Source organism: Aotus nancymaae, unplaced genomic scaffold (genome assembly GCF_030222135.1).
Source record: "Aotus nancymaae isolate 86718 unplaced genomic scaffold, 86718_ANA_hifiasm-v0.15.2.pri h1tg000012l, whole genome shotgun sequence".
NCBI classification, from domain to species: domain Eukaryota; kingdom Metazoa; phylum Chordata; class Mammalia; order Primates; family Aotidae; genus Aotus; species Aotus nancymaae.
This window is the reverse complement of record NW_026988423.1, coordinates 47546633-47574339: the sequence shown is the minus strand read 5'-3', so window position 1 is coordinate 47574339 and position 27707 is coordinate 47546633. Positions and strand designations below refer to the sequence as shown.

The 27707-nt window shown below is 55.0% G+C and overlaps 1 protein-coding gene across 1 annotated transcript; it reads left to right on the top strand.

Moving 5' to 3' along the window:
* The first annotated feature begins 7 nt into the window (after positions 1-7).
* Positions 8-27707, top strand: ELN (elastin). The gene is made up of 25 exons (XM_064375297.1): positions 8-191; positions 1099-1140; positions 1566-1625; positions 1921-1974; positions 5102-5188; positions 5273-5335; positions 6428-6538; positions 8846-8896; positions 10973-11083; positions 11317-11358; positions 12020-12106; positions 12275-12331; positions 14278-14499; positions 14588-14647; positions 15890-15961; positions 16568-16606; positions 18545-18613; positions 18699-18758; positions 19003-19086; positions 21339-21377; positions 21597-21650; positions 22373-22417; positions 23396-23425; positions 24529-24579; positions 26890-27707. Exons 1-25 carry the CDS (start codon positions 8-10, stop codon positions 26931-26933), a joined length of 1818 nt encoding a protein of 605 aa, XP_064231367.1. The 3' UTR covers positions 26934-27707.

The following is a 27707-nucleotide window of genomic DNA, read 5'->3' as shown; positions in this document are numbered from 1 at the left end:
AGGCAGGATGGTTTCTGCAGCTGTAGCAAGTTCCTTCTGTCTGAACAGAAAGTGGAGCGGATGGCGGAGGGTCTGGAAGGGGCTGCTGGGACCTGAACTGGCTCTCTTCATTCCCACAGGAGTTGGACCCTTTGCGGGACAGCAACCTGGAGTCCCACTGGGGTACCCCATCAAGGCCCCCAAGCTGCCCGGTGAGTCAGAGGGATGGTTCAAAATACACCACTCAGCCAGGCACCGTGGCTCAGGCCTGTCGTCCCAGCACTCTGGAGGCCGAGGCAGGAGGATCACTTGAGGTCAGGGGTTCGAGACCAGCCTGGCCAACATGACAAAACCCTGTCCCTACTAAAAATACAAAAATTAGCCAGGCGTGGTGGCACAGGCCTGTAATCCCAGCGACTGGGGAGGCAGAAGTGGGAGAATCACTTGACTCCAGGAGGCAGAGGTTGCAGTGAGCCGAGATCATGCCACTGCACTCCAACTTGGGTGACAGAGTGAGATTCTGTCTCCAAAAAAATAATAAAAATAAATAATGCACCACTCACTGAGCCTCCCTGCAGAGAAGTCGGCCTGGGTGCAGGCGTCTCTGGTGGCAGGGGAGGGGTATTGAAGACCCCGTGTGGTCCCCAGCCAAGGAGAGCATGGGAAGTCATCTGCAGGTATCGAACTCACACATGCACACTCATGCACAGAGAATCATAGTTCCGATCTGAAGCCATTGTGCTGATGGAAAGGAACGCCGTTCACTGGAAAGGTCCCTCTGACATCCACCCACCTGTGCTCCCACCCCCACCTCCGAAATCAGCTTAGCCAGTGAGATGCTTTCCACTGAGGAGGGGCGTCAGGAAAATACTCAGACTCCAGGGCCGTGGTGGGGCTTGAATTTGTAGGGGGATGGGTGTTCCATCAGGCCCGGGGGCAGAGGTGTCCTCTCCCTCCTCCACCCAGTGCCTCTGCTCTCCTGGGAGCAGCTCAGGACGGTGGTCTGGGGGCAGGGGGTCTCAGGCCTCAGCACCTGTGGGGGAAGATCTGTCCGCCCAGGTCGGTGGGAGCCCAGCAAGGTGTGGGGCAACTCCTGAGTCTGCCATGTCCTCTCTCCAGGTGGCTATGGACTTCCCTACAGCACAGGGAAACTGCCCTTTGGTGAGTGAGACCCTTCTAGACTGTGGCCTATCCAGCCCTTTCCCGCTCCAGGGTTCTAGCAAAGGTGCTGTGCTCCCATCCCTGGGCCAGGAGAGCACCTCGCTGGGGTAGGTTTAGGGGCTTGGAGTGGGAGTCTCAGAAGGAAAGGGCATGGAATTTGGACTCAGCATGGGTCTCCGTTCCTGCTCTCCCACCTATCAATAATGAGACCTTAGATGAGCTGTGTTGCTTCTTTGAGCCTCTGTGTCCTCATCTGTAAAATGGGAGGAACAATTCAATACGTGTGTTCGTATTTGTTTTCACTCTGGCTGGGGGTGACAGGATGCAGACTTAAGACAGCCTGGGCCCCGAGGGCAGGGCAGGGAGAGGGGGAGGGCAGCAGTGATGATGTCTGCACAGACGACCACTGAGCCTCTGTTTTGCAGGCTATGGGCCTGGCGGAGTGGCTGGTGCAGCGGGCAAGGCTGGTTACCCAACAGGGACAGGTAACGAAAGCCTCCCCTCACTTCCAGCTGAGGGAGCCCTGATCTTTCGGGCTCCAGAGCCCTGGGGTGGGCGAGGATCTCTCCAAAAGCAGGCCAGCCCACCCTGCATCCAGGCCCTGGTCCGAACCTGGAACGGGATCCTGGGAGGGGTGGGGCAGCTCTGTCTCCTCTGCCTGCTGCGAGCCCCACTCACACCCCTATGTCCGTGGAGTGGCTCTTTCCAGGCTGGGAACAAGTGGGCTCTGGAGATACAGGAGCACTGTTTCAGGGTCTCTCCCCTCTGCTCCCCCCGCAGGGGTTGGCCCTCAGGCAGCAGCAGCGGCAGCAGCTAAGGCAGCAGCAAAGTTTGGTGAGTGCCTCTGGGGTCCCCGCCTGGTGGCCTCCAGCCCCGCAGCCTCTCCATTCCCATTACTGTTGAGAGCCTGCCTCACAGATGAATGACCAAAGTGCCCCTACTTCCCCCATTTACTCAATATTTTCAACATCACCCATCTATATATTCCTCCCTCCATCCATTCTTTCATGCATCCATTCATCCTTCCATCTATCTATTGCTTTCTCCATCCCTCCCTCCTCCATCCATTCCTCTATGTATCCATCTATCCATCCAGCCACTCATCCAGACATCCTTTCATCCATACATCCCTCCCTCCTTCCATTTCCATTCTTCCATGCATCCATCTATCCATCCACTCATCCATTCATTCATTGATTCATCTACTCATCTATGCATCCCTCCATCCACTCATCCATCCATTTATTCATCCATCCATCTCTCCCTCTGTCTATCCATTCATCCATCCATTCATCCATCCATCCATCCATCCCTCCATTCATTCCTCCATGCATCCGTCTGTCCATCCATCCACTCATCCATTCATTCATCTACCCATCCATGTGTCCATCCATCCACTCATCCATCTACTCATTCATCTATCCATCTCTCCCTCCATCCATCCACTCATCCATTCATCCCTCCCTCCCTCCATTCATTCCTCCATGCATCCATCTCTCTATCCATCCATTCATCCATTCATTCATCTACTCACCTACCCATACATGCATCCATCCGTCTACTCATCCATCATCCATCCATTTTTCCATGCATCCATCCATTATTCCATCTGTCCACACATCCATCCATCCATTTATCCATCCATCCACTCATCCATCCATCTATCACTCCCTCCCTCCATTCATCCATACACCCATCCATCCATTCCTCCATGCATCTATCTATCCATCCATCCACTCATCTGTTCATTTATCCATCCATCAATCCCTCCCTCCATCCATTCTTCCATCCATCCATCCACTCATCCATCCATTCCTCCATGCATCCATCTACCCATCCATCCATCCATTTATCTATCCATCACTCCCTCCCTCTATTCATCCATCCATCTACCATCTATCTATCTATTCCTCCATGCATCCATTCATCCATCTGTCCATTCCTCCATGCATCCATCAATCCCTCCCTCCATCCATTCTTCCATCCATCCATCCACTCATCCATCCATTCTTCCATGCATCCATCTATCCATCCACCCATCCATCCATCCATTTATCTATCACTCCCTCCCTCTATTCATCCATCCATCCACCATCTATCCATCTATTCCTCCATGCATCCATTCATCCATCTGTCCATTCTTCCATGCATCCATCAATCCCTCCCTCCATCCATTCTCCCATCCATCCATCCACTCATCCATCCATTCTTCCATGCATCCATCTATCCATCCACCCATCCATCCATCCATTTATCTATCTATCACTCCCTCCCTCTATTCATCCATCCATCCACCATCTATCCATCTATTCCTCCATGCATCCATTCATCTATCTGTCCATTCCTTCATGCATCCATCTATCCCTCCATCCATTCCTTTATCCATTCATCCACTCATCCATCTATCCATCCATCCATCATGCCATCCCTCTATCGATTCTTCCATCCATCTGCCCATTCGTCCAGACCTCCATCCATCCATTCCTCCATGTGTCCACCTATCCCTCCATCCACTCCTCCATGCACCCATCCATCCTTCCATCCATTCATTCCTCCCTCCATCCATCCATTCATTCCTCCATGCATCCATACACCCATCCATCCATCCCTCTATCCATTCTTCCATCCATCCTTCCATTCATCCATTCCTCCATTCTTCCATCTGTCTATCCACCCATCCATCCATTTCTCCATGATCCATCCATCTTCCATCCATCCATTCATTCCTTCATCCAACCATCCATCCATCCATTCCTCCTCACATCCATGCACCCATCCATCCCTCCCTCCATCCATTCTTCTGTCCATCCATCCATTCATCCATCCATTCCTCCATTCTTCCATCTCCCATCCACCCATCCATCCCTTATCCCATGATCCATCCATCCTCCGTCCATCCATTCATTCCTCCATCCAACCATCCATCTATCCATCCATTCCTCCATGCATTCATGCACCCATCCATCCATTCCTCCATATATCCATTCATTCATAACGGGAGGCATTCTTTCTACCTTGGGAAAGTTAGAAAGGCTTCCCAGAGACAGTGACATTTGATTCAGGCCTTAAAAATAAAGATGGAGCTTACCATGTGGTTAGAACAGGAAAGAGGAGGCCAAGAAGAGGGAGTGGGTACCACAGTGTTTGGAAAGATCATTTTAGGTGGTGCATATATGAGCATTTAAAACATTTAATAGTTATGTATTAATTTAATGTGTACTATAAAAATGTTAACTCAATGCTCAAGCCAGTGAGCTCTTGGATAGCATGGCTGCAGATGGAACGTGGTATTCCTGTACCCATGCAGTGGGTGGAGTGGGCATCTGTCCCCCACCCCAGGTAGTCCCCAGCAGGGTCAGATCACTAGGGTTGAAGTCCTCCTTCATCCTCAGCCCCAGGGAAGCCCTTTCCTTATCTCCCTACCCGCCCGAGGGAGCGAGAATGTGGGGAGAAGCCTGGAGCTGCCCCCTCAGAGGCCCCATAGGCCCCCCTCCCAGCACCCAAGACTCCTTGGCCCCAGCGGCTGGTGGGGCTGGCTGGAATGTGGGAGCGGGAAAGCGGGGCTGCAAGGGGCTGCCAGAGCCAAGCGGCCAGGCGCTTGGATTACAAACTTGGCTGCGTCTTCGGAACACAGGGAGAGGAAGTCTTGAACATTCCTGCAGGGGCCCCTCTGGCCCAGGGAGCGGCCACTTGTGGTTTCTCAGTATGTGGCAGTGATTAGAATGAGATTTGTCTGAAAACATACAAGTCCCTTAATGAGCGTGTTGAAACAGACACTTTGGGGGTGAGTCAAGGAACAGCGGAGTGGGGTGGGGACCTCCTCAAACAGGTCCATCTGGAGACACCCGGGCCCCATTCCTGGATAAGATTGCGCTGGTTAAAATGCAGCGTTTAAGTGACCATCCTGCCTGGCCTCAGGAGGGTCCTTGGGAAACTACATTGCACTGCCCCATCTCAACAGGTGCTGGAGCCGGAGTCCTCCCTGGCATTGGAGTGGGCGGCGTTCCCGGGGTACCTGGTGCAGTTCCTGGGATTGGAGGCATTGCAGGTAACGTCTGACCCAGCAGGGGGTGGGTGTGTCCTTGAGATGGCCACAAGGCAAGGACCTCACCCTTTGTGGCTGTCTTTTCAGGTGCTGGGGCACCAGCTGCAGCCGCAGCTGCTGCAGCCGCCGCCGCTAAGGCAGCCAAATATGGTGAGTGCCTCCGAGGGCGGCAAGCCCAGGGCTCGGGCCCCTGCATGGAGCTTGGGGACCCTAGTCCTAAAGCCAGGGGGACTTGGCGTTTGTCCCTCCCCAAATATGCATTGTTCATGCCTCCTTACCTTCACTCCTTCTGGTCACTCTACTTGAGATGCCATCTCTATTGTTTTGCCCTGATTAACTCAGCAGAGGGGGGGACCCAGCAGAACACCTGGCTGCTCTCACTCCATCCCCTCCAGGGCCGGCCCACAGGCATCTGCTGCATCAACTAAGTGGGTGCCCAGTGGCAAGAATTCTGACTGCGCCTTAGAAATAGATCACATTCTAGCTAGGTACAGTGACTCACGCTTGTAATCCCAACAATTTGGGAGGCTGAGGAGGGAGGATCACTTGAAACCAGGAGTTTGAGACCAGCCTGAGCAACACACTGAGACCATCGTCTTTCCAAAAATTATTTAAAAATTAGCTAGCCGTGGTGGCACATGCCTGTGGTCTCAGCTACCTGCGAGGCTGAGGTGGGAGGATCGCTTGAGCCCAGTAGTTCAAGGCTGCAGTGAGCTATGATCATGCCACTGCACTCCAGCCTGGGTGAGTGAGAATTTGGTTCAAAAAAAGGAAAGAGAGATAGAAAGAGAGAGAGGAAGGAAGGGAGGGAGGGAGGGAGGGAAGGAGAGGGGAGGGGAGGCAGGGAGGGAGGACAGATGGGAGGGAGGAAGGAAGAGAGGAAGGAAGGGAGGGAGGAAGGGAAGGAGGGAGGAAGGGAAAGAAAAGAAAGAAAGAAAGAAAGAGGAGAAAGAAAGAAAGAAAGAGAAAGAAAGAAAGAAAGAAAGAAAAGGGAGAAAGACAGAGAGAGAAAGAGAAATCAATCACGTTCCTTCCAGCCCACAGATCCAAACCCTTAGAGCTCTCTTCAGGGACCCTCAGTCTCTCCGCATCTCTCTGATGAGTTGGATCCATGCAGAGGAAATGTCCACCCCCTGCAATCCTGCAGTCAGGACCAATTGTCACATCCATACTCCACTAACCACCCTTGGAGCCCCTTCGAGGGACCTATAGGTCAGGAGAGCAATGCCTTTTCTTCCACAGGAGCTCCTACAGGCGTAGTGCCTGGCGTGCCAGGAGTAGTTGGTGTCCCAGGAGCTGGCATTCCAGGTGTTCCAGGCGCTGGGATCCCAGGTGCTGCGGTTCCAGGAGTTGGTGAGCTGGGGTGTGTGTGTGTGTGTGTGTGTGTGTGTGTGTGTGTGTGTGTGTGTAAAAGAGAAATACTGAGACTATTGCCAACATTTTACGTTCTCCCTAACACCTCAACAATGTACCTATACCCTTGACCGTGCCTGATCCCCTCATCTTCTCTTCCTTAGGCCATGACAATCTCCTAATTAGCTCCCAACCTGTGTCATCTTTTCCAATTAACCTTCTGGCTATCAGTATTCTCCTGGGGGCAGGAACCATGTCTTTTTCATCTCCATGTTCCTAGCCCTTAGCTAAGTAGGTGCTCAGTTTATGGTGGATAGAAGGGTAGATGGGTGGATGAATGGGTGAGTTGGTGGGTGGATGAATGGGTGGGTGGGCGGGTGGATGGATAGATGGGTGAATGGATGTATGCATGGATGGATGGATGGATGAGTAGATGGATGAATGGGTGGATAGGTAGGTGGGTAGATGTGTGGGTAGATGGATGGGTGATGGATGAGTGGGTGGATGGGTGGGTGGGTCGATGGATGGATAGATGGGTGAATGGATGGATGCATGGATAGATGGATGGATAAGTGGATGGATGAATGGGTGGATGGATGGGTAGGTGGGTGGATGTGTGGGTAGATGGATGGGTATGGATGGATGAGTGAATGGACGGGTGGGTGGGTGGATGGATGGATAGATGGGTGAATGGATGGATGCATGGATAGATGGATGGATAAGTGGATAGATGACTGGGTGGATGGATGGGTAGGTGGGTGGATGTGTGGGTAGATGGATGGGTGATGGATGGATGAGTGGATGGATGGATGGGTGGGTGGGTGGATGGATAGATGGGTGAATGGATGGATAAGTGGATGGATGAGTGGATGGATAAGTGGATGGATGTGTGGGTAGATGGATGGGTGATGGATGGATGAGTGGATGGATGGATGGGTGGGTGGGTGGATGGATAGATGGGTGAATGGATGGATAAGTGGATGGATGAGTAGATGGATAAGTGGATGGATGAATGGGTGGATGGATAGGTAGGTGGGTAGATGTGTGGGTAGATGGATGGGTGATGGATGGATGAGTGGGTGGGTGGATGGTTGTATAGATGGGTGAATGAATGGATGGATGGATGGATGGGTACGTGGATAGATGTGTGGGTAGATAGATGGGTGGATGGATGGATAGATGGGTGAATGAATGGATGCATGGATGGATAGATGGATGGATGGGTAGGTGGGTGGATGTGTAGGTAGATTGATGGGGGATGGATGGGTGGGTGGGTGGATGGATGGAAGAATGAATGGATGCATGGATGGATGGATGGATGCATGGATGGATAGGTGGATGGATGGGTAGGTGGGTGGATGTGTAGGTAGATTGATGGGGGATGGATGGGTGGGTGGGTGGATGGATGGGAGAATGAATGGATGCATGGATGGATGGATGGGTACGTGGATAGATGTGTGGGTAGATAGATGGGTGGATGGATGGATAGATGGGTGAATGAATGGATGCATGGATGGATAGATGGATGGATGGGTAGGTGGGTGGATGTGTAGGTAGATTGATGGGGGATGGATGGGTGGGTGGGTGGATGGATGGGAGAATGAATGGATGCATGGATGGATGGATGGGTACGTGGATAGATGTGTGGGTAGATAGATGGGTGGATGGATGGATAGATGGGTGAATGAATGGATGCATGGATGGATGGGTAGGTGGGTAGATGTGTGGGTAGATGGATGGGGGATGGATGGATGGGTGGACGGATGGGGGGATGGATGGGGGGATGGATGGATGGATGGGAGAATGGATGAATGAATGGATAAATGGGTAGATAGATGGGGGAATGGATAGATGGAAAGCTGGGTGGATGAATGGATAAATGAATGGATGAAGGAGCACATGATTTTACAAGCAGATGAATAGATGGATGGTAGAAGGGTGGGCAGGTAAATACAAAAGGGAGGGTTGGCTACATGGTTACATGAATGGCTAGATAGGCAGATGGGATAAGTTGGTAGATAGATGAGTGCATGAGTGGACAGAGAGTTAGGTGGTTGGGTGGTGGATTGAGATCCAAGGATAGACAGACAAATGGACAGGTACAGAGGTGGGTCACTGGGTAGATGGATGATGTGGGTGGCTGGGTAGACAGATGGGCAGGTGGGTGGACCTCAGTGCATAAGTGGATGTGTAGCTGACTCTATGTTGGCATGAAAGAAGATGGCCCAACACACAGATGGGTGGACAGAGGGAGACATACTGAGCAGCCCTCCTCCAACCTCTCCTGAGCATTCGTGTCCCTCTCAGTCCCTCCAGGAGCTGTGCCACCAGCTGCAGCTGCGAAGGCAGCCAAATACGGTGAGTGCCGTGCTGACAGCTCTGCCCCACCCTGTCCTGGCCTTTACTTGCCAGAACTAAAGGACCCTCCTCTACTTGCCCAGAGAAGGGGAGTGACTTGCTCAGGGTCGCCCAGCAAGTCACTGGCAGGTCTCAGGACAACGTCTCCCTCATTTGTCTTCCACCATAGGGCCATGGGGCTGAGTGGCGGGGAAGTCCCAGTATGGCATTCCCAGTGGGGACAGTGACCCTGACCCTCCCTGCTCTGGCCAAGACCCCCTCAGAGGAGCCCAAAACTGCCTGGGGATGTGGATTCGGCCAATAGTCTCTCTGCATCCAACAAAGGGGGTCTTCCCCAAGTGCTCAGAGAGGAGAGGGGCTGGAGGAGGACTGAAGGGTGTCAGTGAAAGCTTCATGGTGGGGCTGGGCTCGGTGGCTCTCACCTGTAATCCCAGCACTTTGGGAGGCCAAGGTAGGAGGATCACTTGAGGCCAGGAATTAGAAAGCAGTGTGGGCAAAATAGCAAGACCCTGTCTCTACATAAAATGTAAAAATTAGGCCGGGTGCAGTGGCTCACGCCTGTAATCCCAGCACTTTGGGAGGTGAAGGCGGGCAGATCATGAGGTCAAGAGATCGAGACCATACGGGTCAGCATGATGAAACCCCATCTCTACTAAAAACACAAAAATTAGCTGGGTGTGGTGGCACACGCCTGTAGCCCCAGCTACTCCGGAGGCTGAGGCAGAAGAATTGCTCAAACCCAGGAGGTGAAGGTTGCAGTGAGCTGAGATCACACCACAGTACTCCAGCCTGGTGACAGAGCAACCGCCATCTCAAAAAAAAAAAAAAAAGTAGGCCGGACGCGGTGGCTCACGCCTGTAATCCCAGCACTTTGGGAGGCTGAGGCGGGCAGATCACAAGGTCAAGAGATCGAGACCATCCTGGCCAACACAGTGAAACCCTGTCTCTACTAAAAATACAAAAAAATTAGCTGGGCGTGGTGGCACACGCCTGTAGTCCCTGCTACTCGGGAGGCTGAGGCGGAAGAATCACTTGAACCCAGGAGGTGGAGGTTGCAGTGAGCTGAGATTGCGCCACTGCACTCCAGTCTGATGACAGAGCTAGACTCCGTCTCAAAAAAAAAAAGTAAAAAGTATCTGGGCATGGTGGCATGTGCCTGTTTGTTCCAGCTACTTGGAAGGTTGAGGCAGGAGGATTGCTTGAACCTAGGAGTCTGAGACCAGCCTGGGCAATATAGCAAGACCCCATCTCCACAAAAAATTAAAAATAAAAAATTTTTAATTTTTTTTCTTTTTTTTTTTTTGAGACAAAGTCTTACTCTGTTGCCCAGGCTGGAGCGCAGTGGCATGATCTTCGCTCACTGCAATCTCTGCCTCCCAGGTTCAAGCAATTCTCCTGCATCAGCCTCCCAGGAAGCTAGGATCACAGACATCCACCACCATGCTTGGCTAATTTTTGTATTTTTAGTAGAGACAGGGTTTTGCCATGTTGGCCAGGCTGGTCTCAAACTCCTGGCCTCAAGTGATCCACCTGTCTTGGACTCCCAAAGGGCTGGGATTATGGGCATGAGCCACCCTGCCCAGTCAAAAAAAAAATTTTTTTTTTTTTTTGAGACAGAGTCTCGCTGTGTCGCCCAGGCTGGAGTGCAGTGGCATGATCTCAGCTCACTGCAACCTCCACCTTCCGGATCCAAGTGATTCTCCTGCCTCAGCCTCCCGAGTAGCTGGGATTACAGGCATGCACCACCACATCCAGCTAATTTTTGTATTTTTAGTAGAGACGAGCTTTCTCCATATTGGCCAAGGTGGTCTTGAACTCCTGACCTCAGGTGATCTGCCTGCCTCAGCCTCCCAAAGTGCTAGAATTATAGGCGTGAGCCACTGCATCCCGCCCATTTTTTTTTTTTTAAAGGCTTCATGGTGGAGGTTGCTGGGGACGCAGGCATTCCAGTTTTCTGTCTTTTATGGACAAGGCTTGGAGGAAACTTGTATCCTCTTTCCCAGGCAATCAGCACACCTCAGAGCCCCCCCCGCCTCTCTCACTGAGCTGCTTTTCCAATTGATTCTCCCTCTGCAGGCGCCGGAGTCGGAGTTGGAGGCATTCCTACTTTTGGGGTTGGAGCTGGGGGCTTTCCCGGCTATGGTGTCGTCCCTGGAGTCGGAGTCGTCCCGGGAGCTGCCATTTCCCGTGAGGCTTAGTCACATCTGGGGACATCGTTGAGAAGGGATGGGGGCTTCTCTTCTGCTGGCTGTGCACGGTCAGTGGAGAGTGTAGATCAGGCTTGAGCGTGCTCAGGGAGGAGTTGGGGGAGAGGATAGGGAGGCCGTCCGTGCCTTACAGGGCAGAAGAGCTTTAAGCACGGCGCGGAGGAGACCCAGGCAAAGCTTCTGAGGGTCTCCATCTTTCTCGTTTCCCTGCAGCTGAAGCCCAGGCAGCAGCGGCCGCCAAAGCTGCCAAGTATGGTAAGTGCCCCTGCCCTGTCCATCCCTAAGCCCTGCTCTCCCATGGGGCCCAGGGTCCAGCCTCAGGGCAAACCGGCTCCCACGCCTCCAGGACCGGAATGGCCTGGGCCAAGGTCATGAGGCCCCTGCCCCATCTTCCAAAGCCAGACTCCACTCTACTGTCCTTTTCAGATGCCCGATGTTAGGACCGTTGGTGACCTGCTCATCACCCCACCCCCACCCCCAGAATCGAAGGTGTCCTGGCCGGGTGTGGTGGCTCACACCTGTAATCCCAGCACTTTGGGAAGCCGAGGCAGATAGATCCCTTGAGGCCAGGAGTTCGAGACCAGCCTGGCCAACATGGTGAAATCCCATATCTACTAAAAATACAAAAATTAGCTGGGCATGGTGGTACTCACCTATAATCCCGGCTACTCGGGAGGCTGAGGCAGGAGAATCGCTTGAACCCAGAAGGCAGAGGTTGTGGTGAGCCGAGATCATGCCACTGCACTCCAGCCTGGGCGACAGGGCAAGACTCCGTCTCAAAAAATTAAAATAAAATATAAAAAGAATTGAAGGTGCCAGGAAGCCATTCTCTTTTCCCCCATTCTCCCACTCATCCTTGCTCCCCCAAAAAGTGAGCACTGGGAGGGGCAAGGCTGAAAGTTCTCCACTCACGCAGGTGCTGGGGGAGCGGGAGTGCTGGGTGGGCTGGTGCCAGGTGCCGGAGTCGCCGTCCCAGGTGTGCCGGGAACGGGAGGAGTGCCAGGTGAGCGGTGTCTCCAGCCCAGAGACGGGTTTGGTTTGTCTAGTGGAAGGGTCCCTGGAGTTGACCAAGGTCGACTGCACCATTTTACAAACGAGAAGACTGACCTGGAGGCGGGAAGCAGGGAGGGGCGCTCAGGCCACTCCCTCACCCCTTCTCTTCCCGCCCCAGGAGTCGGGACCCCAGCAGCTGCTGCCGCTAAAGCAGCCGCCAAAGCTGCCCAGTTTGGTGAGTCCTCTCACCCCGCCACCGCTCACAGGTCACTGCTCTCTCCGGTGCCCTGCTCTGGGGTCTCACTGCCCAGCTCCCTGTTCCTTTCCACTCCCCCACCCCAGGCTGTGCTAGGGTGGGCCCTCCTTCAGGTTTTTGGCCCACCAACAACCTCTAGGAGTCGTGGTGACATTTCTGATGAGGGAAGCAGTGTAAGCCTCCCTGTTCCCAAAGTGCCGGGAGCCTCTCGGTCTAGTAGGGACCTGACCCCTCCTGACCGCACGTGAGCTCCGGCCACCTTGAGGGCTCCAGTTCTTCTCCTTCTCCTCTTTCTCATTCTTCCTCCTCCTTCTCCTCCTCCTCCTTCTTTCATTCTGGCCTCCCCCTCCTTTTTCTTTTCTTCCTCCTCCCCCTCCCTCCTCCTCCTCTTCGTCTTCCTCCTTTTTCTTTCTTCTTCTTTCTTCTCCTCCTTCTCCTTCTCCTTCTTCTTCTTGAGATAGGGCATGGCTCTGTCACCCAGGCTGGGGTACAGTGGCACCATCATCTAGCTAACTGCAGCCTCGACCTCCCAGGCTCAAGCAATCTGCCTGCCTCAGCCTCCCAAGTAGCTGGGACCGCAGGTGCCCGCCACCAAGCCTGGCTAATTTTTTGATTGTTTTGTAGAGACAGAGGTCTCACTATGTTGCCCAGGCTGGTCTCAAACTCCTGGGCTCAAGCAATCCTCCAGCCTCTGCCTCCCACAGTGCTGGGATTCCAGGCGTAAGCCCCTGCGCCCGGCCTGCAGTACCTCTGGTTCCCGATCTCTTGCCACATCTGAGGGCCACCCTGGCAGCCCCAGGTGCCTACCCCTTTCTCAACATGGCAAATTATGGCAGCACCAATTGTAGAGCCCAGCTGTGTGTCAGGCCCTGGGCATGGGGTCTGCAGGCCTTGGCCTTAGGGACCTGTGAGCTGAAAGGTTCAGATCAGAATCTCTAAGGCTAAATAGTCCAGAGAGCATTTCAACTGCAGGTCTGCGGAGCCCCAAATTCTCACACACAGCAATCTTTATTTATTTGAGACAGGGTCTCACTTCATCACCCAGGCTATGATGCCATCATAGCTCACTGCAGGCCTCGAACTCCTGGCTTAAGCAATTCTTCCCTCTTAGCATCCCTAGTAGCTGAGACTACAGGCACGTGCCACCATGCCCAGTTTAAAAAAAAAAATTGTAGGTGATCCTTCCACGTTGGCCTCTCAAAGAGCTGGGATGGCAGGCGTGAGCCATCGTGCCAGGCCTACAAACAATCTTATAGAGTTGGTTTTATTTTTCCCATTTTACAGGTGTGGAGACTGAGGTTCCCAGAGCTTAAGTAACTTGCCTACAGTTGCACAGCTTAATGGTGCCTGAGCTGAGATTTGAACCCAAAAGCTTTCTGTCTTACAAACCCCCTTATATAATGTAACTCTGCCTCTATCACCCTCAAATCTCCAAGGAGTCCTTGTCACTGAAAAGATTAAGAACTCCTGGCCGGGTGCAGTGGCTCACGCCTCTAATCCCAGCAGTTTGGGAGGCTGAAGCAGGTGGATCACCCAAGGTTAGGAGTTCAAGACCAGCATGACCAACATGGCAAAACCCTGTCTCTACTAAAAATACAAAAAAATTAGCCAGGCGTGATAGTGTGCACCTGTAGTCCCAGCTCTTCGGGAGGCTGAGACAGGAGAATCACTTGAACCCAGGAGGTGGTGGTTGCAGTGAGCTGAGATTGTACCACTACACTCCAGCCTGGGCGACAGCGAGATCTTGTCTCCAAAAAAAAAGGAACTCCTGAACCCGCGCACGCTTCATCTTAGGGATGAGGAAGCTGAGGCCCAGCAAGGGAAAGTAACTGATCAGGGTCACACAGCAAGTCTCTGCCAGGCCGAGGCTCCAGCTCTTTTCATCAGCTCTGTTCTCTTGTATCAGGCTGTTCTCCATCTTACAGGCTTAGTTCCTGGTGCTGGCGTGGCTCCCGGCGTGGCTCCCGGCGTGGTTCCTGGCGTGGCTCCCGGTGTGGTTCCCGGTGTGGCTCCCGGTGTGGCTCCCGGCGTGGTTCCCGGCGTGGCTCCTGGCGTGGTGCCTGGTGTGGGCGTGGCACCTGGTGTGGGCGTGGCACCTGGTGTGGGTGTGGCTCCCGGCATTGGCATCGCCCCTGGTGGAGTCATAGGTGAGCTGCATGAGTCCATGACCCTGAGGGGCCCCTGAAGCCTCCTTGGGCCCCATCTCCATCTCTAATCCCCTCTCTCTCCCTCCAGGCGCAGGAGTCCCAGCTGCAGCAAAATCCGCTGCCAAGGCAGCTGCCAAAGCCCAGCTCCGTGAGTGCCTCACCCACCTTTCTCTCCTCTCCCCAACGAGCCCAGGGCTGGTTAGGGGCAAGGGCCAGGGAGGAGGCTGGTGCTTGGATCTGGGCGCCTTCCTTTGGGACTGGGCTCAGCTCCCTGGACAGGACCCCTCCTTGGGGCATGCTCCCTGCCTGCTGTCACTACCACTACCCTCTGTCCTTGGGAACCCAGCTTCCAAGCTTGAATGGGGCCCAGAGCAGGGCCCTGCAGCCTCCTTAGATCCCCAGGGCAGTGGGCAGAGGAGTCAGAAGTGCAGATTTGGCTTGAGGAGGACCTGGGTTCAAGTCCTGGGCTCCACACTAGCACCTCTGAGTGACTGTACTTGCGTGTTAAGTGTGGGTACAGACAGCACCTTCCACAGAAGGCTTTTAGGAGAATTAAACAGCATCAACCAAGAGAGAAGAACAGGAGATGAGGCTGGAAAGGGAAGTGGCACCCACAGGGTGTGGTCCCGAATGCCCCCCAACAGGACTAGAGGGTCAGTGGGAGTTTTACAGAATCCAATCCCAGGCTGGGCATGTGGCGCACACCTATAATCCTAGCACTTTGGGAGGGCAAGGCGGGCAGATCACCTGAGGTCGGGAGTTCGAGAGCAGCCTGACCAACATGGAGAAACCCCGTCTCTACTAAAAATACAAAATTAACTGGGCGTGGTAGCCTACTCAAGAGGCTGAGGCACGAGAATCACTTAAATCCAGGAGGCAGAGGTTGCAGTGAGCCAAGATTGAGCCGTTGCAGTGAGCCAAGATCGAGCCATTGCAGTCCAGCCTGGGCAACAAGAGTGAAACTCCATCTCAAAAATAATAATAATAAAATTAGCCAGGCATGGTGGCACACACCCGTAGTGTGTGTCAGCTACTCAGGAGGCTGAGGGAGGATTGCTTGAGCCTGGGAGTTCGAGGCTGCAGTGAGTCACAATTGTGCCACTGCACTCCAGCCTGGGCTGCAGAGCAAGACCCTGTCTCAAAAGAGAGAGAGAGAGAGAGAGAGAGAGAGAGAGAGAGAGAGAGAGAGCGCGCGCAAAGAAAAACCAGCCAGCGACTGCATACAAGATGGATTAAGCAGGCCAAGTCTGAAGAGAGGGCCAAGGAGGAGGCCGCTGCTTGGATCTGGGTGGGCCCCTTCCTTTGGGACTGGGCTCAGCTCCCTGGGCAGGACACCTCCCTAGGGATGAGCTCCCTACCTGCTGTCACCACCATTGCCCTCTGTCTGCAGGAGCTGCTGCTGGGCTTGGTGCCGGCGTCCCTGGACTTGGAGTTGGTGCTGGTGTTCCTGGCTTCGGGGCAGGTGAGGGTGAGGGGGTTTCTAGGGACTAGGCAGAACCTGTCCCCTGAGCTCAGGGAAGGCAATCCCTCCTCCTCCCAGCACCTCCCCAGCAACCCCTCACCATCCAGGGATGCATAGTAAATTCCTCGTTAGGTTCTCCTAAGCATCTGGGGGTAACAGAAGGCAGGAGGAGGGAAGACCAGGCAAAGGGACCCCAGGCTGCCAAATTGCAGAGTATCTGCCTCCTCAGTAGAGGGGTGACGGGGTTCCAGACTGAGAAACAGCCCACCCTCCACCCAGGGAAGGAGCAGGTGGACCCGCCTGGCTCCCCCTCAGCAGTGGTCTGTGGCCAGGGAGCCACCAGGAACTCCAGTTCTTCACCAGGTGGTTAGTGAGCACCACTCTGTGCCCAGCCTCAGGCAGGCCATGCTGGGCCTGGGGAGAGAAGGAGGGGCAGATGGAAGGTGGAGGCACTGTCCCGCACTAGAGCTCTGTGCCTACACAGCTTCACGGTTTTGAGAAAGCAATGGAGGCCAAGGAAATCAGAGAGGGCTCCCTGGAGGAAGTGGGAACTCCCAGGCACGGAGCTCGGCTGCTGACCACCCCCCTACTTTTCTTTCTCCCCAGTACCTGGAACCCTGGCTGCTGCTAAAGCAGCCAAATTTGGTGAGTGCACCCCACAACCCCTTGTGGTTCCCTTGCCACCACGCCATCTCTGACAGCACAGGACAGGGGTTGACATGACAGAAAAAGGCAGTTTCAGGCCGGGCACAGTGGCTGCCATCCTAGCACTTTAGGAGGCAGAGGCAGGGAGATCACTTGAGGCCAGGAGTTCGAGACCAGCCTGGCCAACGTGGTGAAAACCCGTCGCTGCTAAAAATACAAAAATCAACCAGGCGTGGTGGCAGGCACCTGTAATCCCAGCTACTTGGGAGGCTGAGGCAGGAGAATCGCTTGAACCCAGGAGATGGAGGCTGCAGGGAGCTGATATCACTGTCACTGCACTCCAGCCTGGATGACAGAGCGAGACGAAAGAGAAAGAGAGAGAGAGGAAGGGAGGGAGGGAGGGAGGGAAGGAGGGAGCAAAAGAGAGAGGGAGGGAGCAAAAGAGAGAGGGAGGGAGGGAGGGAAGAAAGGAAGGAAAGAGAGAGAGAGAAAAGAAAAAGGCAGGTTCTAGGACACATTTATGACAGTTTAAAAACCTGGCCCTTGCCCACTAAATGTCTATGGTGCCTTCAACCCCTGTGACCACAAAAACCACCCTGGCAATCCCAGTTGCTTCCCAGGAGGCGATTCCACTGGCCCTAAGGCCCTTCAGACTCTGACAGTTTCGTGATCCCCAGGGCCAGGGACGGGCCGGGCCCGCTGTGGGATGAGGAGGCCGGGCAGTCTCTGCCTCCACCTCAGCTCTCTGGCCCTAGCAGAGGAGCTGCTGTTCCTCATCTGGGCACCCCTGGCCCCCACCCGCCTTCCCATCCTGCCAGCAAGACTGTTCCTGCCATAAGCCAGCCCAGAGGACGTGGCAGTCCCACAGCCTCTGCACTTGGCACTCTGGCAGCCCCGCCTGGCCAGACCCACGCTGTCTGTGGCCTCTGCATTCCTGGCCTCCTGTGAGCAGAGTTGGGGGGAGGCAGGGGACTCCACCAGCGATCCACCAACCGGCCAGGCAGGTCCACTTGGGGCCAGTTTCCACCTCGGAAAATCCCGGCTTCCTCAGCCCGGACCCCCAGCGGCCCCGGCCTCCTCCCATCTTCACTGCTGACTGCTTGGCCGGGCTGAGTCAACAGCCATTGCCAGGCAAACAGAGGGGTGTCATGTGAGCAGAGCCACTTCCCGGCCTGGAGGCCCTGAGCACATTGCTTAACCTCTGCTCTGCCTCAGCGTTCTCATCTGTAAAATGGGAATGACAAGAGTGCCTGCCTTTCCTGCTGCAGTGCATAAAAAATGGGCTGCTAAGTGTGAAGCACTTAGAACCTTAAGTGCCTGCTGTAGATACTGTCGCTGCTTTTTTTTTTTTTTTTTTTTTTGGTGGAGTCTCGCTCTCTGTCACCCAGGCTGGAGTGCAGTGCTGCGATCTCAGCTCACTGCAGCCTCCACCTCCTGGGTTCATGTGATTCTCCAGCCTCAGCCTTCCGAGTAGCTGGGATTACAGGCTCCCACCACCGTGACCAGCTAATTTTTATATTTTTTAGTAGAGACGGGGTTTCACCATGTTGATCAGCCTGGTCTCGAACTCCTGACCTCAGGTGATCCACTGGACTTGGCCTCTCAAAGTCCTGGGATTACAGGCGTGAGTCACCACACTCGGCCTTCAAAAGAACTTTTAAGTCCAGGCACAGTCCTTTGGGAGGCTAAGGCGGGAGGATCGAGTGAGCCCAGGAGTGGGAGGCTGCGGTGAGCTGTGATTGTACCACTGCCCTCCAGCTTGGGCGACAGAGCAAGACCCCATCCCAAAATGAAACAAAAACAAGGACTGGACTTCCTGTCCAGGGCTCCTCCACTGTGTCACATGCCCCTGCCACCTGTCTCCTTGCCTTGTGTCCCTGGGGCAGGGACACCCCATCCTTCAGAAATGGGGGACTCATCTTTCCTTCTTCCCCGCAGGAGCAGGAGTGCCCGGGGCCCTTGGAGGGGTCGGGGCTCTCGGAGCAGGCATCCCAGGCGGTGTGCTGGGTGAGTTGAAACGCCAGGAGGGGCTGGGTGGGGAGGGAGGCTAACCTGGACAGAGTCCCTCCCTGAACTTGGTCTGTGTCCCCAGGAGCCGGACCCGCCGCCGCTGCGGCTGCAGCCAAAGCCGCTGCCAAAGCTGCCCAGTTTGGTGAGTGCTGGGTGGGGTGGAGCTGCCCCCCGCACCCCCCCAAGGTCCCAGGGTATGGGAGGAGCTTCCGACCAGGCACTGTAGACTCGGCCTCCCTGCCCCAGGCACCTCCTGGCCCCGCTGTACGAGGCTGGGAGAGCTCAGGCTCCACCCGGGTCCCCAGAGGACACCTCCACCCTCCGCAGGCTGAGCTTCCGTCCTCACTTTCTGACCAGTGGAGTCTAACGCTCAGCTCTCTCTGCAGGCCTGGCGGGAGCTGCTGGGCTTGGTGTTGGAGGACTCGGAGTTGGAGGGCTTGGAGTCGTCCCAGGTGTTGGGGGCCTTGGAGGTGAGCGTTGTTCTGAAATCAGTGAGTGCGTGCGGGGTGTGTGTGTGTGTGTGTGTGTGTGTGTGTGTGTGTGTGTGTAAGAGACACAGATGGAGACAGAGTCTTTCTTTCCCAGCCTTGCCACACCCTTGCTCAAGATGTCCCTCTCAACCAGGCGCAGTGGCTCACGCCTGCAATCCTAGCACCCTAATAGGCCAAGGCGGGTGGATCACTTGAGGTCAGGAGTTTGAGACCAGCCTGGGCAACAAGGCGAAACCTCATCTCTACCAAAAATACAAAAATTAGCCGGATTGGTGGGAGGCTGAGGCCAGAGGATCACTTGAGCCCAGGAGACGGAGGCTGCAGTGAGCTGAGATTGTGCCACTGCACTCCAGCCTGGGCAGCAGAGTGAGACCCTGTCATTAAAAAAAAAAAAAAAAAAAAAAAAGACTGGGCACAGTGGTTCACACCTATAATCCCAGCACTTTGGGAGGCTGAGGCGGGCTGATCCCCTGAGGTCAGGAGTCAAGACCAGGCTGGCCAACATGGGCTCTAGTGATTCCACCAGCATCTCTACTACAACTGTAAAAATTAGCTGGGTGTGGCAACGCATGCCTGTAATCCCAGCTACTCAGTAAACTGAGACAGGAGAATTGCTTGAACCCAGGAGGCAGAGGTTGCAGTGACCCGAGATCGCATCACTACACTCCAACCAGAGCGACAGAGCAAGACTCTGTCTCAAAAAAAAGAAAGAATCAGAAAGATGTCCTTCTTCTCTCCCAGCCAGCCCACCCCCACCGTACCTGCTCCTTAGGGTTCATGGACCCCTTCCTCCCCTCTGGTCCTCGACAACATGCAGAGAGGGAGCTATGATCACGCCACTGCACTCCAGCCTGGGCAGCAGAGCAAGACCTGATCCCAAAGCAAAATACAAACAAGGAATGTGGCAGACAAGAGCTGGGGCTGTCCATTAGCGCCAGGGTCCCAATCCTCCCCCTCCCCTCTCTTCCAACCCCCCCACCCCCCACCCGACCACTGCTGTGGGAGTCAATTAGGAGAACAATGGTCACGCCGTTCTCCAAGAAAGAAATCGAAGCTCGGAGAGAAATTGCTTTCCCTAAGCCTCCGCCATTGTGGTCAACTTTGTGGCCTCCTGGCTTCGAGTGATTCTCCTGTCTCAGTTCACTGAGTAGCTGGGATTACAGGCATGTGTCACCTTGCCCAGCTAATTTTTATATGTTTTAGTAGAGACGCTGGTGGAATCACTGGAGCTCATGTTGGCCAAGCTGGTCTTGACTCCTGACCTCAGGTGATCGGCCCGCCTCAGCCTCCCAAAGTGCTGGGATTATAGGTGTGAATACAAAAATTAGCCGGGCATGGTGGTGGGTGCCTGTAATCCCAGCTACTCTGGAGGCTGAGGCAGGAGAATCGCTTGAACCCAGGAGGCAGAGGTTGGGGTGAGCTGAGATCGAGCCGCTCTGTTGAGCTGTCACTGTGTCTTCCTCCCTAAACCCGCCTGCACGGCTCTTCCTGTGAGTACCAGAGGCCAAACACACAGTAGGAGCTTCACAATTAAGACTTTTGGGTCTGAGCACCGTGGCTCATGCCTGTAATCTCAACACTTTGGGAGACTGAATTGGGTGGATCGCTTGAGGCCAGGAGTTCAAGACCAGCCTGGACAATGTAGCAAGACCCCCACCACCTGCCATCTCTACGAAATATTTAAAAATTAGCCAGGCATGGTGTGTGCCTGTAATTTCAGCTACTTGGGAGGCTGAGGCAGGAGGATCACTTGAAGCCAGGAGTTCGTGGCTGCACTGAGCTATGATCGAGCCACTGCATTCCAGCCTGGGCAACAGGGCAAGACCCTGGATTAGATGAAGGGGAGATGAGGAATAGATACTGGGAGGGTGAGTCCATGAGCAGATGGTAAAATGTCAGTAGGTCAGAAGACAGAGCCCAGGCAGGCACAGTGGCTCACACCTGTAATCCCAGCACTTTGGGAGGCCAAGGTGGGTGGATCACCTGAGGTCAGCGGTTCAAGACCAGCCTGGCCAACATGGTGAAACCTGTCTCTACCAAAAATACAAAAATTAGCTGGGCCTGGTGGTGGGCGCCTGTAATCCCAGCTGCTCGGGAGGCTGAGGCAGGAGAATCGCTTGAAACTGGGAGGCAGAGGTTGCAGTGAGCCACATCGTGCCACTGCACTCCAGCCTGGGTGACAGAGCAGGGAGGGTGGCATTCCTGAGCTCTCCTGTCCCTCATCTCCCCAGGTGTATCTCCAGCTGTAGCCGCCAAAGCAGCTAAATACGGTGAGTTCCCCTCATTCCTTCCTGCCAGTGGCCTGCACCCCCTGCCGTGCCCATCGCCACCCTCCCCCACCCTCCCCCAGCCCAGCTCAGGCCTCCCTCTGGTTCCCCCTACCCGTGAAGATCTTATCTAGGGCATTCCTTACCCCAGAACCCAGCAGGGATATCAGGGCCTCCTCTGGATGAGTGTACCTTGTCCTGACCCCACCTGCCTCTTCTCAGGTGCTGCTGGCCTTGGAGGTGTCCTAGGGGGTGTCGGGCAGTTCCCACTTGGAGGTAGGGGCAGTCAGCTCTACTGTGTAATCCTCAGCTCTGCCCAGATCTAAAGGGGGCCTGTCTGTCTAGCAGTGGGGACTCCTGGAGCCTGTGACCACACAAGGACAGGAAACAGGGGCTCAAGAGGGTACTCTAGGACCATGGATGTCCTGGGCAAAGGGGCAAGCTGAAAGGTTGGGGACAGTGCCAGGCTGAGCTCAGGGTTGAGGCCAGACCTGGTTGCTAGGTGGGGGCATGTTATATTGAGAAAGTCACTCTGGCTATATTGGGAGGGACGGGCCAGGTGCGGTGGCTCATGCCTGGAATCCCAGTACTTTGGGAGGCTGAGGCGAGAGGATCTCTTGAGGTCAGGAGTTAAGGCCAGCCTGATCAACATGGTGAAACCCGGTCTCTACTAAAAAAAAAAAAAAAAAAAAAAAATGCAAAAATTAGCTGGGTGTGGTGGGCCGCCTGTAATCCCAGCTACTCAGGAGGCTGAGGTGGAAGAATGGCTAGAACCAGGGAAGCAGAGGTTGCAGTGAGCCGAGATCGCGCCACTGCACTCCAGCCTGGGTGGCAGAGCAAGATCCCGTCTCAAAAAAATAATGAAATAAAATATAAAAAATGATGTCATTGGGGGGACGGAGAAGAGGTGGTCCCAGAGAGAGGGGCTTGGGTAAGCTGCTGAGTCTGGAGCCGGGTTCCACCCACACCAACCCACTAACCCAAAATCTCTCCCGCAGGAGTGGCAGCAAGACCTGGCTTCGGACTGTCTCCCATTTTCCCAGGTATGCCAGGCTGCCTGCCCCTGGGCCCTGCCCTGGAGCTCCAGCCACCTCCTCCCTCCTCTCTTGCATCATCTCCTGCTTGGAAGGACTGAGCCGGCACCTAGGGATGGATCCCACAGCCTCAGGTCACACGAGGCTAGACCCGAGCTAGATATAGAGCCTCCCCTCCTTCTTGCTGACCTCTTACAAAAACAGGGAACGCCAGCTTTTTAAAAACACATTTCAGGCCCGGGCGCGGTGGCTCACGCCTGTAATCCCAGCACTTTGGGAGGCCGAGGCAGGTGGATAACGAGGTCGAGAGATTGAGACCATCTTGGCCAACATGGTGAAACCCCATCTCTACTAAAAATACAAAAATTAGCCAGGCATGGTGGCGCATGCCTGTAATCCCAGCTACTCAGGAGGTTGAGGCAGGAGAATTGCCTGAACCCAGGAGGCGGAGGTTGCAGTGAGCCGAGATTGTGCCTGTACTCCAGCCTGGCACCTGGTGACAGAGCAAGCCTCTGTCTCAAAAAAAAAAAAATATATATATATATACAAAAATTAGCTGGGTGTTGTGGCTCATTCAGGAGGCTGAGGCAGGAGACTCGCTTGAATCTGGGAGGCGGAGGTTGCAGTGAGCTGAGATGGCACCGCTGTACTCCAGCCTGGGTGACAGAGCGAGACTCTGTTTCAAAAGTAAAAAAACAAAACAAAACAAAACACATTTCATGCCCTTCAGGGTTCCTGGAGGAGAGATAGCTTTTCTACCATGTTGTAAAGGGGGGAAACTGAGGCTCAGAGAGTGCCAGGGAGCGCTCCAAGATCACACAGTGAGCGGAGGCAGAGCCCAGGGCTCCTGGCACCCAAGCCCAGAACTTGGATTCTTGCAGCCCACACTGCCCCTACCCCTCGCCTCTGGCTGAATCCATGCTTCACGTGAAGGCTTAGCGGGCTCCCCAGAAGTGGAAACTCACAGCCCCTCTCTTTGCCTTGCAGGTGTCGGCGCCGGGGGCTTGGGAGTTGGTGGTGAGTCTGCAACAAGAAATCACCTGATGCCTGGTGGGCTCATTTCAAGGAGGGTCCCTGAGCTCCTTTCATAGGGTGGCTGCGGTGGCAGCCATAGCCCTGGGCTCGCACTCTGGTGTGGGGGCTTTAAGGAGCCTCCAGGGGAATCATGGAAGCTGGAACTCCAGCGCTGGGCTGGGAGAGAAGGAGCCAGGGATCCTGTTTCTGGGACTCCTGGCCTTCCCTTTGATGAGGCACCCAGAGCCAGACAGGGACCTGAGTCACCCCAGAGTTTACTGTCTGACTGCAGAGATTGACAAAGTCCTATAGAAAGGGAAATATAGGCTGGCGCGGTGACTCACGCCTGCAATCCCAGCACTTTGGGAGTCTGAGGCAGGAGGATCGCTTGAGGCCAGGAGTTCAAGACCAGCCTGGGCAACATAGCGAGACCCCATGTGTACAAAATATTTCTTCCTTTTTTTTTTGAGATGGAGTCTTGCTCTGTTGCCCACGCTGGAGTGCAGTGGCGTGATCTCGGCTCACAGCAGCCTCCACCTCCTGGGTTCAGGTGATTCTCCTGTCTCAGCCTCCCAGGGAGCTGGGATTACAGGCACCCACCACCACACCCGGCTAAGTTTTATATTTTTAGTAGAAATGGGGTTTCACCATGTTAGTCAGGCTGGTCTCAAACTCCTGACATCAGGTGATCCACCCGCCTCAGCCTCCCAAAGTACTGGGATTACAGGCATAAGCCACCATGCCCGGCCTAAAATATTTCAAAAAGAAAGAGAAATAAGCTGTGTAAGGGAAGAATAAGGTCAGGACAAGCAGGGTGGGCTGGGAGGGGAAGCTGAGTGGTCAAGTGGGCAAGGCTGAGACTGGGAAATGGGTTGGGCTGACTGGGTGGGATGGGGTTGGGCACCTGCTGAGCTACTCAGGTCTCCACAGACCGGATGCATCTGTGATTTACAAGGAGCATGGCTGGGTGGGGCCGAGGGGCAGGCTGGAGGCAGGAAGGCCTTTGGAACCTGCTGAGACAGAATGGAGGCCAGGTGCAGGGTGGAGCAGCTGGGAGAGGCAGGAAAGTCGGGCTGCCTTCTCCATCCTGTCCTCCCCATCCACAGGAAAACCCCCCAAGCCCTATGGAGGGGCCCTGGGAGCCCTGGGATACCCAGGTGAGTAGAGATTCAGCCCCACAAAGAGGCAGGGCGGGACGGGCAGGGACAGAGGCAGAGGCATGGTCCACCAGCCTGGCTTCTGGAGCGGGGAGGTTACAGAAGGAGCATGGATGCCTCCCGCCCAGCCCTCCTACCTCCCACACAGACACTCAGAGCTGAGTGTGGACTCAGGGTCCTCCAAGCTCACCCTCCCAAAGTCCCTTAGCCTGCTACAGGAAGTCAGCTGGAAAAGAGAAGGAGAAGCTTGGAGGGGCAGGGAGGGAGAAGGATTGGGATCACCGGAGCCACAGAGTCAGGGAAATCGGAGCATGTGCCAGCGGTGGGGGGCATCCAAGGTGGCCGTGGGCTGGGCAGGGAGGGCTGAGGCCACCACCTAGGGCTAAGCCACATTCCTGCTCAAAGATGCAGACCTGGCCGAGCCTGGTGGCTCATGCCTGTAATCCCAGCACTTCGGGAGGCCGAGGCAGGAGGATCACTTGAGCCCAGGAGTTTGAGACCAGACTGGGCAACAAGTGAGAACCTGTCACTACAAAAATTTTAAAAATTAGCTGGGTGTGGTGGTGTGAATCTGTAGTCAGCTCCTCCGGAGGCTGAGGTGAGAAGATTGCTTGAGCCCAGGAGTTCAAGGCTGCAGTGAGCTGTGATTGCGCCATCACATGGCAGCCTGGGCAATAGAGCAAGATCCCACCCCCGCCCGAAAAAAATATGTCAATTCACCTCTGGGGAGGCTGTGGGCGGTTCTTTCACTCCCCCACGAGGTCCCTCCATGCGATACCAGAAAGAGTCCCAGAGAATCCACAGCTGCGCCCCTGTGGTTACTCAGGACTGTGAATTTCCTTCCACACAGCCCTGTTCCCCACTGCACAGCTGAGGCCAGGGGTGGGGGGCAGAGGCAAGACCAAACTGACCCTTTGCAGGGTGCCCAGTTTTCAACCGGACCCCAGTCTTGCTTGTGTCCCTATCATGGCGTCATCTCCCAAACAAGGCGACAAACTTCAGAGACAGGGCCGGGTGCGGTGGCTCACGCCTGTAATCCCAACACTTTGTGAGGCCAAGGCAGACAGATCACCTGAGGTCAGGAGTTCAAGACCAGCCTGGTCAGCATGGCGAAACCCCGTCTCTACTAAAAATACAAAAATTAGCTGGGCGTGGTGGTGCACACCTGTAATCCCAGCTACTCTAGAGGCTGAGGCAGGAGAATCGCTTGAACTCAGGAGGCAGAGGTTGGGGTGAGCTGAGATTGCGCCACTGCCCTCCAGCCTGGGGGAAGACAGAGCAAGACTCCGTCTCAAAAAAACAAAAATAGAGGCAGATGTCTGTTCCTGCCCTACTTGCTGCTCACTGCCACCAGGTGGCAGTAAGGAGCCACATCTGGCTCTAGCCAGGGTAGGACCTACACCAGGCCCAGGTAATAGACAATGGTGCCTCACCTAACGCAGACTGATGCCTTGAAACAGGCTTCACCCATCAGACTGTTCCCAGGAGGGGGCAGGAGTCCTGGGTTCGAGTCACAGCTCAGATACTGTGGATAAGACCCTCTCTCCCTCTACTGGGCCTCGGTTTACTTATCGGATGCCCTCTCAGCTGTATGGATCCACCCTGAGGGGGCCATACCTGCAGACACCGACTCTCCCTTCACCCCAGCTTCCTTGATGAAGCTGCTCTTAGCTTTTTCTCGAAAGGCTTCTCAGAGCAGTGGAGCCGGTACAGACACCCTGTCCAGGCCCAGTCGTTCCCAGGCAGACCCCATGACCTGCCCCCTTTTGTGCTAGCGTTAGTTTCATCCAAGTAGTATCTTTTTTTTTTTTTTTTTTTGAGAGATGGAGTCTCACTCTGTCACCCAGCCTGGAGTGCAGTGGCGCGATCTCCGCTTACTGCAACCTCTGCCTCCCGCGTTCAAGCGATTCTCCTGCCTCAGCCTCCTGAGAAGCTGAGATTACAGGTGTGCGCCACCACACCTGGCTAAATTTTGCATTTTTAGTAGAGACAGGGTTTCACCGTGTTGGCCAGGCTGGTCTCGAACTCCTGACCTCATGATCCATTCGCCTTGGCCTCCCAAGGTGCTGGGATTACAGGTGTGGGCCACCTCGCCCGGCCCCATCCAAATAATGTCTTGGGGGCTTCTCCCGGCCCCATCTGCCCAGTGGAAGTTGATGTCATGGGCCAGGTCTGAGTTTGGCCTGGGGCCACAGCTTGGCTTCTCGTGGCTTCTTGGAGCCTCTGTCTGAGTGGGTCAGAGCAGGTGGGGATTAGAGCCGCCCCTGAGAAGGGCCAGGCTCACAGTGATGTGCCCCTCCTCCCATCCAGCTGGGGCCTGCCTGGGGAAAGCTTGCGGCCGGAAGAGAAAATGAGCTTCCCAGGACCCCTGACTCACGACCTCATCAACGTTGGTGCTACTGCTTGGTGGAGAATGTAAACCCTTTGTGACCCTATCCCATGCCCCTCCGACTCCCCACCCCAGGAGGGAACGGGCAGGCCGGGCGGCCTTGCAGATCCACAGGGCAAGGAAAAAGAGGGGAGTGGCCAAGTGCCCCAACCGGGAGCCCCCACTTCAGAGGCAAGGGGTGTGTGGTCCTGGCCCCCGGCCCATCCCTTCCCACCTAGGAGCTCCCCTCATACAGCCTCCATCTCCAGGGGAACTTGGTGCTACATGCTGGTGCTCTTATCTTCCTGGGGGGAGGGAGGAGGGAAGGGTGGCCCCTCGGGGAACCCCCTCTCCAGGGGCTCCTCTAAAGATGGTGCAGACACTTCCTGGGCAGCCCCAGCTCCCCCTGCCCACTGGGACCCACCCTTGGCTGCCATCCACTTGGTACCCAAGCACCTGAAGCCTCAAAGCTGGATTCGCTCATAGCATCCTCCTCTCCTCAGTCCACTTGGCCATCTCCCCCCCACCGATCGCTGTTCCCCACATCCGGGGTGCCTTTGGGTTGGAAAACCACCCCACACTGGGAATAGCCGCCTTGCTCTTGGAGAATCCATCCATTCATCCGTCCATTCATCCATCCGTCCGTCCATCCATGTCCCCAGTTGACTGCCCGGCACCACTGGCTGGCTGGGTGCACCCACCATCAACCTGGTTGACCTGTCATGGCAGCCTGTGCCCTGCCTCCACCCCCATCCTACAC